General features: G+C 43.5%; 1 protein-coding gene across 1 annotated transcript in view; it reads right to left on the bottom strand.

Annotated features, from left to right (window-relative positions):
* Positions 1–13,192, bottom strand: part of SYNJ2 (synaptojanin 2) — a 67,467-nt gene that overhangs the window by 23,136 nt on the left and 31,139 nt on the right. Inside the window, exons 6-11 of the mRNA XM_069954598.1 lie at positions 12,171–12,232; positions 9,123–9,219; positions 6,645–6,817; positions 2,895–2,976; positions 1,744–1,896; positions 125–290 (exon numbers count right to left, since the gene is read on the bottom strand). Coding sequence (XP_069810699.1) covers positions 125–290; positions 1,744–1,896; positions 2,895–2,976; positions 6,645–6,817; positions 9,123–9,219; positions 12,171–12,232 — 733 coding nt within the window. The remainder of the gene's footprint in view (positions 1–124; positions 291–1,743; positions 1,897–2,894; positions 2,977–6,644; positions 6,818–9,122; positions 9,220–12,170; positions 12,233–13,192) is intronic.

The following is a 13,192-nucleotide window of genomic DNA, read 5'->3' as shown; positions in this document are numbered from 1 at the left end:
TCTGATACCAGTTAATTTGAAAAAAAAAAAATAAAAAAATAATAATATATAATCACAGGAGTACCCCTTTAAGGACCCCATACACTATTAGATGAATGAATAAAAATCCTTAGCTGTGTCTTACCAAGCAGAGCGGAGCTGTCCATCAGCATCCGCCCCTTGTCTGCATATTCACCACTGTAGAAATCTCCCATAAGCAGCAGATCAATAGCCTCTTGCTTTGCACCATCAAAAAAATTTGTCTGTATTGTCCGTGAAACTGTACGTGCTCCATCTTTGAGTTTTCCAACCTTCAATAAAGGATCTGTTATTAGAGACTTTTAAAATACAGCGTGTAGTGTAAATATACATTGACAGTAAATCATAAAAACACAACATTATTTTGCCTTCTATTTTACCTTGATTACTGGCGGCTGCAGAAGTTGGATGCTGCCCTAACGCTGTCTGGAAAACATGGAAACAGCCATAGGCTGTATTTAAGTTTTCCAGGACTCCTTAGGGCTGCATCCAACTTCTGCAGCCGCCAGTAATCAAATGCTGATATGGACAGACCAGAGCATGCGGACCTGCAGTTAAAGGGGAACTATCAGCAGGTTAGAGGACTCTAACCTGCTGATAGCTCCCTATTGCGCACAGGACACAAAGGAGGATAGTATGTCTCTTACCTTCCTCCTTGGAGCTGTTCCTGTGTTGTTAGCAGTGTAATCCTTGGCCTGGAGCACCGTTAGGAGCACTGCCCTGACGTGCCTATAGTGCCGATCCGGCTCACCTGCTCCATTGATCATCATTAGAAGAAGTGGGCCAGCTCGCCCGATGGGGTCAGGGCAGTGCTCCTAACAGTGCTCCGGACCAAGGATTACATTGATAACAGCACAGGAAAGGGGCTGAGGAGGAAGGAAAGAGACATACCTTCCTCCCCGGTGCCCCATACGCAATACGGGACAATAAACAGGTTAGATTTGTCTAACCTGCCGATAGTTCCCCTTTAAAGGTCACCACCGCTCCACAGTTAATACCTTTCACTGTAAAACGCAGGCACTGAACAGCAGATCGGTGTGAACAGTGAGTGATGATCTACCCTGTGGGTAGCTGATCACTCTATTTTGCCTTGGTGATCGGCAAGGTGGACTAGCAGACTAAAGCCCAATCATTTTAGTAAACGAGCGCCGATCTGCTAGATCGGCACTCGTGTACTGGACCTATTAGACAGCCTGATAATTAGGCAGTAAGGGCTGCATGGACATTGTTAGCGATGCCCATGCAGCCCTTGGCCAAACACCTGATACCTTACCTCTCTCCAGTCCCGTTCTTCTCTCCTGCACTCCGCAGCCTCCCGGCCCTGGCGGCAGCAGCGTCTGAGCAGCCTGTGACTGGCTGAGTGGCCTGTTAGCCGAGGGGACGCTAAGACCTTGCAGCCCCCAGGAAGCTATGGAGCACGGGAGAGAAGACCGGGACGGGGAGAGGTAAGGTATCAGGCGTTTGGGCAATCGTCAGCCATCGGCCGCACATCGCTATTACACGTAGTGATGCGCGGTTGGCACCCAACCATTTTAGGTCCAAACCATCAGCCAATGATCGTTTCATCGGCTGATCGTTGTCTCTATTACACGGAGCAATAATTGGCTGAATTGAAACGATTTGGTCTAATATCGCTCCGTGTAATAGGGCCCTCACTGTCCCTGCATCATATTGGACGGTTAGAGGCAACGTTTTGGGTTTCTGACTACATCCGATTATACATACATTAGCTTTACCCTCCAGAGCTCTACTCCCAGTGTAGATCATGCTGAGGTTGTGGCCATTCACAGACCACATGGACTTGTAAGACTCATCAAAGCGTTCGACCACAGACTTCATATCCACCAACCCAAGACTCTCAAGCTGGGTCCGTAGAACCTAAAAACATGAAAAGAGAAGGAATGGGAGAACAAGTATTACTCACACTGACCCAGGGCAGGCAAATATTTACAAGTAAAATATAAACCATAGGCTATTATTACTGTATTACGTAATAAAAGGGATAATCCGAGGCTGAAGCACAGGGAATAATGCCTACTGTTAGAACGTAGCATATTAAGCTCTATACTTAGGTCACAAAACCTATTAAACTAAGAATTCCACAGATTCCAGCCCCGGCCCAGATACACGGACGTTCATTACTGGAACAATCGGGCTAATGTAAGACTGCACAAAGTATCAAGTATAAAAGGACTATAATTCTTTCAAGATAAAAAAAAAATAAAAAAAAACTAAAAATTAAAGTGTACCTGCAGAAATTTTTAACAAAATTAACAGGGGTTTTGATCGTAAGCAGTTTTGCAATATACCTGCTTTATTTATTTAGTCTTCTATGTAACGCTATACATACGGCCAACCTGTGCTCCATGCTCCCTCTGTGCTGATATTTGGTCTTTTCTCTGTTCAAAAAGAAGAGACCAAACACAGGAAGTCCCCGTACTTTCTGCGCTCACACAAGGAGAGACACCTGTCCATCATGCAGGTTCTATTTCAGCTGATGGCAAATGCCTTAGGCTAATTATATTATTAACTTTTACTTATTCTATTATCAGCTCTGCAGCTTACCAGGAGACAATGCTCTGTGTTATGTATAATGTCACTGAGTGGTTACAGAAGTTTTGGTGCTGTGTGACAGGAGAGCTGACCGTACAATGCGAGCACCTCCAGGATTCTCTGCTACTGAATGTGGTCATACAGCAGTTGTATACACACACAGTTAAGGGAGACATCTAGTGGTTGTATGTATAATGTTGACTTAAACGTAAAAAACTGCTTGGGATCACAACCCCAGTTGAATTTAGGACACAGTGCCTCTTTAAACGTTTTAAATCACAGACTCCATATATAGGATAGAATTAATTCGGAGGAGTACCTACCTCAAGTGCGATGTAGGCTTGTACGCCGTTTGTGCGGTGTAAGCAGTCCAGACAATTGATACGAAATGTCCCATTCTGCAAACTTTTTAAGGAAAGATAAAAAGAAAGTTTTATTTCTTGCTCTTTTATGTATATGATAAGGTGTTATACACGACTACTTTACTATTATAACCGATGTTTAGTGACATACTGAATATGTAAAGGGTCTATTTATACCCAGCTGTATCTCTAACAAGGGGGGATTCTTCACTGTAAGTGGGGTGGGGGGATTCTTCACTGTAAGTGGACTGCTAGAGGAGGCTGTCATGGTGAACTCCCTAAAAGTGATTTTGTAGCATGAAAATAATACAGTTTACAGCTACTTGATTCTTGAAAAGGATTGTTGATCCATGGAGTCATGAATCATTTTTCCCTCCTAAGATGAGAAAAATTGGCTTCTACCTCATGGTTTGTATTGCCTTCTTCTGGAACAACACTTAACGTGTCACTGTTGTTTAAATTTTTTTTTTGCAGCGATCAATAGTCCAGGCTATTTTAAGAAACTTTGTAATTGGGTTTATTAGGCAAATCTGCCATTATCTGCATTCAAAAAGCCTTTACCCAGGTCCCCCCCCCTCCTCTCTCTCATCTACTGCTCATTATCAGGAAATCTCAACTGTTTTACATCAGTTGGACCCTGTCTGTTCTATGGAGAGGGGAGGGGGGAGGAGGGGGATTAGTCGGCAGCAGAGAACAAAGGATTACACAGAGTGGAACTGTGTGAAAGCCGGTATTCAGAGGTCAGAGAGGTCAGTGCTGACTGTTAGAGGAGATGGTGATGTAGCTGTAAATTAACTCTTTGTTGTCCTGTTTTAGTGCCTCATCTCCCTTCACCCCTCCCCTCTCCATAGAAAACAATGAAGACAGGGGGGGGGGGGGAGAGCTTCAAACTGCTTTCTCATGATAAAAATGCATTTTTCGGCTAATAAACCCAATTACAAAGTTTCTTAAAATCGCCTGTACTATTGATTTCTGCAAAAAAGAAAAAATTAACGACAGTGACACTTTAACCCTTTAAGGACATGGCCCATTTTCGTTTTTACGTTTTCGGTTTTTCCTCCTTGTGTTTAAAAGGTCATAGCACTTGCATTTTTCCACCTAGAAACCCCCATGACCCCTTATTTTTTGCGTCACTAATTGTACTTTGCAATTACAGGCTGAATTTTTGCATAAAGTACACTGCGAAACCAGAAAAAAATTCGAAGTGTGGTGAAATTGAAAAAAAAAAACGCATTTCTTTTATTTGGGGGAAATGTGTTTTTACGCCATTCACCCTGGGGTAAAACTGACTTGTTATGCATGTTCCTCAAGTCGTTACGATTAAAACGATATATAACATGTATAACTTATATTGTATCGGATGGCCTGTAAAAAATTCAAACCGTTGTTAACCAATATACGTTCCTTAAAATCGCTCCATTCCCAGGCTTATAGCGCTTTTATCCTTTGGTCTATGGGGCTGTGCGAGGTGTAATTTTTTGCGCCATGATGTGATCTTTCTATCGGTACCTTGATTGCCCATATACGTCTTTTTGATCGCTTTTTATTACATTTTTTCTGGATTTGATGCGACCAAAAATGCGCAATTTTGCACTTTGGGATTTTTTTGCGCTGACGCCGTTTACCGTGCGAGATCAGGAATGTGATTAATTAATAGTTCGGGCGATTACGCACGCGGCGATAGCAAACATGTTTATTTATTTATTTATTTGTTTACTTTTATTTAAAACCTGGGAAAAGGGGGGTGATTCAGACTTTTATTAGGGGAGGGGGCTTTTTACTATTAACAACACTTTTTTTTTTTTTTTTACACATATACTAGAAGCCCCCATGGGGGACTTCTAGTATATACACTGTGATCTCTCATTGAGATCTCTGCAGCATAGATGTGCTGCAGAGATCCATGAGATCGGCACTCGTTTGCTTTCGGCTGCTGCAGCCGGAAGTAAACGAGTGCCGAGCCGAGGACGGCGCCATCTTGGACGCGTCCCCGGCCGGCATCAGTAACGGAGATCGCTCCTCCGGGACAAGGTCCCGGAGGAGCGATCTCCCCCACTAGACACCAGGGAAACGTTGCCTCCGGTAATCGGAGGCAGCTGTCAACTTTGACAGCTGCCTCCGATTAGCTAATTAGCGGGCACGGCGATCAGACCGTGTCCGCTAATAGCGGCGGTCCCGGGCTACACGCGGCACCCGGGATCGCGGCACTTCAAAGCGGGGCCGCCGCGCGGCCCCGCTTTGAAGTGCAAGTGAGGACATAGGACGTACCGGTACGTCCTATGTCCTTAAGAGGTTAAGGGTAACAGATGCTTTTTTTCAGCCTTACAAATTTCCCCATGTTACAGTGATGGTTTTGGAATCTCACTTTATTTCTTTATGGTTATTACCCTAAAGTGCAAAAACATTGTTTAAAGAGAATGAAGAAAAGCAGGACCTCTTTACAGTGTGCATCAGAGGTAGATGTTGGGAGGATTTCACCACATGCCAGAAAGCATATCACGGTTCTAAGCTAAGTGATAATTCTCACGCTCGGCGGCATGGTGTACGCACATTCTGAAGAAGCTTGGGGTTATGTTAGACCCGAATTCTAAATGAAGTTTGGGTAGAAATTATGAAGACTGGCGTATCCATGTACTGTTCCCTCCCTCTCATCCACGCTGTGCGACAGCTTTAGACATCTACACCAGCTCTAAGCTAGAGTTTATTTTTACTATAAAGTTTTGCTGGCTTCTAGGCATAGTAGTAATTTAGCTGCAGACGGAGGTCACACCCACTTCGCTCTATGCCACACCCCCTGCCCACCCTCTTGTCAAACAGGGAGCAGCAAAAAGTCGCATAGGTTTGTTAGACGCCAAGTGCAGCTTTACTAAACTCCCCGCAGCCAAAATTTATTAGACTGCAAGCTGTAAACCAGTACAACGTAAGGAGCGGAGAGATTCCTTGCAGTAAGAGACTGATCCTGCTTATATAACACCGCTACCTATCACTAAACGGCAATGCGGCACTTTTATCGGAGAACATTATGTTAGATGCTTCCTCTCCGCATTGTGGTGCCGTTCATGCTCCCGTAGTTCCTGGCAACAAAGAACAATGCCGTAAAACTGCGGCTTCGTCTCTAATTAGATTGGAATTTGTTTCAGGATTTTTTTAACAAGCATCTCAGCTATTTTTTTTCTCAGGTCTCAGAGGTCGGTATATATATTGCTGGAAAACACACAGTAATCATCAGTCTATGCAATAAAGCAATACAACCTTCACTGGTAACACTTGGAAAGCACTGATTTTGCAGGCTTTTTGGAGGAGGCTTAAAATATAAGCCCTAGTTATAGTCAGCTGACCAGATCCCTGACACTGTGTGCTGAGAATCAGCCAATCAGGGCCAGACTTGTTATGCTCCGCCCCCACCTGCTCAACAAAAGCCGCAGGGGAGGCATGAGGGGTAAGAATAACCACGGTAGGGGACACTGAATATGGGGGGATAGAAGGTACGTGGGCCAAATACAGAGGGGGCAGGTATACAGTATGGATACTACCTGCAGGCTGCAGAGAGATGTATACGGTATGGAGGAGAACTGCAGAGGGTGAAGAAGTTATACAGTATGGAGGCCTAACTACACAGGGGGTATACAGTTTGGGGGACTTACTGCAGAGGGAGATGTATACAGTATGGAGGCCTAACTATAGGAGAAATAGATATAAGACATAAGTTACCGAGTGGTTAGATTCTCTCTCTTGGTGAAGACGCCAAATTCTTCCATGTTCAGCTTTAGCTGGGGCTTTAGTAAGTGCTCAAGCTTTTCTATCTTCCCTCCTTTCACAAGCTGGTGGTAGTCAAAGTTTATCATTGGCACATCCTCTGCATGCAGCGATGCCCACAGCAGTTTCTGCAAAAGGAACGTGAAAGCCGTTAACATTTTGGTAAGCCATACACAGGTTTCACGTAAACCACAAATCTGCCTCCAGTTTTGGCTTTTCTGTTACATGTTTATGCCTGAAAGCAATTTTAATTCTTTAGGGGAACTCCGACCTATCAGATCAGAGCTCACTTGCTCCTCATTTCCAGCTCGCTGCCGATGCTATTACACGCATCATCAGCTAGCGGGTAAGAGTGGGGGTCCGTGGGGAGCTGCAGGAGTGTCCGGGGAGCCCATAGGGGATAGTGGCGGGTTGTTGTCAGATCGTTGCTATCCTAATGGTTAGTCTTTCAACATGTTGAAAGACGTTAAAAGACAACGATCAGCCGACATCATGCATCAAGTACACAGTTTTTCTTCTTTGTTTTACATTACCCTGTGGGCACTGGTGTGGGGATGCCAGTGGCACGGTCCTTTTTTCCCCAAACGCCACCGGGTTTCCAGACTCAGCGCCGTTCTTTACCAGTGCACTGGCCTTATGCACTGGGGGCAGTCCAGTGCTACGATATCCCCTCCGTGTTTTAAAGAACGTTCATAGAAGATAGTGATGGTCTGCTTTAACAGGAGGTATATGATAATGAAAATCGGCCATAAAAGGCCGATAATCGCTTGGTGTAATAGGGCCTTTAGGAAGGTGTAAATAATGGGGGGGGGGGCTGAGAAGTTCCAGGCTTTGACCTCTTCCAGTTGGAAATGAAAATTAATTTACTACCATATGAAAGCTTGATATCCTGGTAGGTAATGGTGCAACTAGAGGTTTACAATTCTTATAACTATTTTTAATTTTGGGTAGAACTTGAGATGGCAGAAGATGAAGCGATTTTCATGTCTGGAGTTACGGGTCGTCATGAAGTTTCTGTTTCTCCAAGGAAAGTCTGCAAATGACATTCACACTGAGGTGTTACATACACTAGGGGAGAAGTGTCCTACAGAACGGTTAAAACCTGGGTTACTTGTTTTAAGACTATGCTTCCCACTATTGAAGATAAACCATGCAGTTGGCTCCCAACAACCTCAACTGACTCGGAACAAGCGAAGCCGCCTATAAATTGATTCTTGAGGACTGGCGAATATCCACCAAAGAGATTGGCCAGATACTGGACATCTCCCGGGAGCACAAAGGTTTCATTACTAGAGATGAGCGAACCTGGAGCATGCTGGAGTCCATCCGAACCCGAACTTTGGGCATTTGATTAGCGGTGGCTGCTGAAGTTGGATAAAGCCCTAAGGTTATGTGGAAAACATGGATATAGTCATTGGCTGTATCCATGTTTTCCAGACAACCTTAGAGCTTTATCCAAGTTCAGCAGAACGTTCGGGTTCGGATCGACTCAAACCCGGTTCGCTCATCTCTATTCATTACCACCAACATCCTAGACATGTGCGAATGGGTGCTGAAAGAAGTTATGAGTTCAGCCATCCAGAGCTCTTTTGGCCCACTTTAATGGACTTTTTGGATAGGTTAGTGACTGAGGATGAAACCTGCCCTTACATTTATGATCCCCAAAACAGGAAATAGTCAAAAGAATGGCGCCACAGGACAACCCCGCAATCTAAGAAGTTCCGCATCCAGAAAACGTCCAAAAAAGTCTTGGTGTCTGTTTTCTGGGACAAAGATGATATTCTGTTGGTGGACTACCTCCCTCGCGGCTGTAGTATAACCGGAGAGTATTACACCTGCCTCCTTAATCAGCTGAAGGAGGCAATTAAGAGGAAAATTGACCAAAAGGGATCCTTTTGTTGCAGGACAATGCACCTTCACACACCTGCACAATTGTGGCTGCCAAATTGAATACTCTGTCTCCTATTGGGCCACCATCCCCTCTTATTCACCTGACCTGGCCCCTATCTGTTTCCTAACTTGAAGAAACACCTCAAGGGTCGTCATTCGGATGACATTCCTGACGTCAAACAAGCTGCCGAGAACCGGTTTGACCACCTATCATATGATTTCCTTTTGAATGGACTAAAAAAGCTGCAACAACAATGTAAAGAGTATCAGCCTGAGGGGGGAAATACATTTGTTGTGTTCAAAGCCAGGAACTTCTCGGGAATCCCTCATATACCTCAATGTATAATAATCCTTGAACGTCTGTCAGTCAGAACAAGTTTTCTACCATAACGTTTCCATTCCCTCAAAGTAAGCAGCGATTTTATAAGTGATGCGTAAACACCAGGTAAGTAATAGTTTCCGAGTTTGACTTTTATCAAGTTTTGTTTACATAAAACTAGAAAAGTAAAAGCTATAAATATACTAAGATTTATCGCTTCCTACCTTAAAGGCACGACTTAACACCTCTTCACCTCCTTTGCTTCTTAGGAGATTAACAATGACTTGCTTTCCATATTGTTCCTTCAGTAACAGCATATGTCTGTGTAGAGAGGAAACCTTTTATTACGAGGGTATCCAGTTCAGTCAGCTGATATTCTGATAACACCATTCGAGGATGATGAAAAGCATCTGCACTTTCTAATGCAGTCATGTAACCCTTTCCTTGCAGCAATGCTGCTGTTTCTTTCCTTTCTGCTCACAAAGCAACTGGCAAACCCAGTGCAGTGGTAACCCCTTCTCCCCGCACATGTCATCTAATACTATGCTGCAGCTCAGCATAATGCCGGCTTGGTCAGTTCAGCGCCCTTTCACCAGCACCATGTCATAGCATAGCAAAAAGGAGTATGTGCTGTGCTTTGATTTGCCAGAGAAGAAAGGGAAAAGGAAATAACTGTGTGTGCACTACTGGCAAACAGGAGAGTTCTAGTTCCATCTCCTGAAATGGAGAGAATGAGAAATAGCTGTGCACCATGGAAGGGGTTTAAAAACCTTGTCACCACTTCAAAGAGTAAATCTAACATAACAAGGCAAACTTAAAGGGGAAATATCAGCAGGTTAGACAAATCTAACCTGCTTATATGTCCCTACTGCACGGGAGGCGTCGAGGATGAAGGTATGTCTCTTACCTCCTCAGCACCGCTCCATGTGCAGTCAGTAGTTTGCTTCACTGTTCGGTAAGACCGCTAGGAGCACTGCCTGCCCCCATAGACCCAATCAAGATAGGAGGGGGCGGATAGGAACTATGGAGCCAGGCAGTGCTCCTTGCGGTGCTCCTAGCCACCTTACCGAACCATGGAGCAAACTACTAACAGCAGCGGACCACCACCAAGGCGGAAGGTATGAGACATGCCCTCCTCCTCTGCATTTCTTGTGCAATAGGGACATATAACCTGCTGATAGTTCCCCTTTAAAGGTCACCACCCCTTTTAATGTCCTCTTTCCATTATACTTCCCGATACCTAAATGCTATATTTTTTTCCTGACTTGTGATGAGCAAACCTGCAGAAAGTTCGGATTTTGGACGAACCCAAATGATCGGCATTTAAATCCTGCTGCCTGAAGAAGGTGGATACAGCCCAAGGACTGCCAGAAAAACATGCCTACAGCCTATGGCCTTATACGTGTTTTCCAGGTAGTCCCTGGGTTGCATCCACCTTCTTCAGGCAGCAGGATTTAAATGCTGATCATTTGGGTTCATCCAAAATCCAAACTTTCTGCAGGTTTGCTAATCTCTATCCATCGCCTCTCTTGTAATAAATGCTTGTATTCCCCATAAAAGAACTCGAACATCTGCAATGTTCTGTTCCTCTCTAAGGCTGGGTTCACACTATGTTTTTGCAATCCATTTTTTTCTATTCTTTTGCAAAAAACTGATGCGTGGGTGCATCTGTTCTGATCCTTTTTCCTATTGACTTCCATTATAAAAAAAAAAGATCAAAACACATCCGTTTTGTTTAACGTACACAAAAACGTAGCTGACCTGATTTTTGTGTACGTTAAAAAACAGATGCGTTTTGATCTGTTTTATTATTTTTTTTTTTTTACGGAAGTCAATGGAAAACCGGATCAAAACAGATGTAAACAAATCCATCCTTTTTTGCCCATCTTTTTTTTTTTTTTACAAAAATGGATGAAAAAAAATGGACTGCAAAAACATGGTGTGAACCCAGCCTTATTCCTGGCGATTGGTGGTGATTTCCAGGCTGCAGGCTGCACGCATATACATCAGCTTGTCCATCACTGTAAGGATGAAGAGGAGGATGCGGATCAAGAGTCCCCTGTATTCTTTCTGTGCTTTGGCTAGTCGGAGGACGGCCCCATGGCTGCCATGTGCTTTCCTACCTAACTCAGGGCTCTTTATATTCGGCCTCTTATTATAGTATGATGAGGCTTCCCATCTATATGTATTCGGTGCATGCTTTCTGTTTTGCAAGAGAGTAAAAGTTCAGCAAATGTAAATCCTTCCCGTTCCCGGCCGACACTTACATAACATTGTCATCATTTTCCATGGATTAATAAGGTCACATGCTCCAGGAAGGATAATACAGCTATATTTATCTTAGCTGTGGAAATGGCAGCCGTCCCAGGAGGAGGGGCGGTCACCGATAGAGTCTTATGTACACACTCTCTATTCCTACAGTTACTGGGTTGGTCTTTTCTGAAAAGGACGTTAAATGGGTCAAAGACATTTTATAATAGAGCGGTTTAGAGACGAAAGAAAAAAAAAAATCACTTAAAATTATATGTTGTATATTTAAGCGTACCGCAAATTTTATATATATTTATTTTTTTTTTTTTTTTAGATCAGCAGGGGTTGTGATCACAAGCAGTTTTGCAACATACTTTTTTTCGAAGTTTTCGATGTTTAAATCAACATTATATATATGGCCACTAGGTGTCTCCTTTCCTGCCAATTTCCTGCTATATCAATTATTAACTTTTACTAATTCTATTATCAGCTCTGCAGCTTACCAGGAGACAATGCTCTGTGATATGTATAATGTCAAGGTGTGGTTGCAGAGGTTTTGGCGCTGTGTGACAGGAGAGCTGACCATACAATGCAAGCACCAACAGGATACTCTGCTGCTGAATGTGGACATATAGCAGCTGTACAAATGAGCAGTGAAGATATGTGCGCTCAGGAAAATTTGTCAATCATTACTAAGCCATGTCTGTGAGCGCACAAAGGACGTGGACTTCCTGTGTTTGGTCTCTTTTTTTAAACAGAGAAAAGACCAACTATCAGCACGGAGGGAGCATGGAGCCCAGTTTTAAGGGAAGGGAGACACCTAGTGGTCATATGTACAATGTTGATTTAAAGGGCACCAATCAGTGCAAACGTTCTGATCGGTTCCCTTTAAACAGAGATCTATATGTCTATTGTGTATACGAGGGGGGGGGGTTGAGGGAGTCCTAGCAATTGCAGGCTGCTGTTGTATCTTTCTGTTTTCCTTTCTGTAAGTAGATTATCTGTCTGTACAAATTCTGTACCTGTCAAAAGCCGGTGCATTGGCCTCTAGTCCTCTGGTGATCTTAAGATGATGAGAACCAACCTGAAGATGTAAGGGAGATTATTAGTGAAGTTTGTGGTACATGTCAGCAATGAGATACAAACATTCAGTAGACATCACACATATACGTCACTATGTATTCATGTCTATCTACAGATCCCCTCTAACTGAATGCTATAGTTATACCTGTACATGTTATATAGGCCTTTATCACCCGGGCTATCATGTGATTTCCCCTCTGCACTATTCCACAGAAGAAAGGGGTATTGTAATGGTAGAGATGTAATTTACTTCAGTTTAAAAATTTCCGGTACTTATCAGCTGCTGTATGTCCTGCAGGAAGTGGTGTATTCTTTCCGGTCTGACACAGTGCTCTCTGCTGCCACCGCTGTCCATGTCAGGAACTGTCCAGAACAGGAGAGGTTTGCTCTTGCTCTGGACAGTTCCTGTCATGGACAGAGGTGGCAGCAGAGAGCACTGTGTCAGACTGGAAAGAATACACCACTTCCTGCAGGACATACAGTAGCTGATAAGTACTGGAAGACTGGAGATTTTTAAACAGAAGTAATTTACAAGTCTATATAACTATGACACCAGTTGATTTGAAAGAAAAAGATTTCCCCTTTAAGGTACTTGTTCCTCTATTTTTTAACTAGTGGTGCAAAAGGTATTCTGCAGTCCTGCAAGCTCCAAGGTATATAAGGCATATAAGGGCCATTCCAGGTAACACAGTTAAAACAACAACTGTTTTGATCGTACGCCCGTTATTTTGACGATTTTAAATATTAATTTATCTGTATTTAAACAGTATTAATGAAGGTTACGTTTTAATATACAATTTGCTGATGGTAGAGTTTACTTTAGCTGTTTTCGGTCCCTAGTCCCGGTTTATCTGTCACATTCATATACTTTAAGGGCCCTATTCCACAGTAACGATAATCGGCCGGATCGGCCCCATTTGGCCGATTATCGTTCGGTGGAATAGAGAGAACGATCAGCCGA

This window comes from Dendropsophus ebraccatus, chromosome 15 (genome assembly GCF_027789765.1).
Source record: "Dendropsophus ebraccatus isolate aDenEbr1 chromosome 15, aDenEbr1.pat, whole genome shotgun sequence".
NCBI lineage: Eukaryota > Metazoa > Chordata > Amphibia > Anura > Hylidae > Dendropsophus > Dendropsophus ebraccatus.
This window is presented reverse-complemented; position numbering and strand designations above follow the sequence as displayed.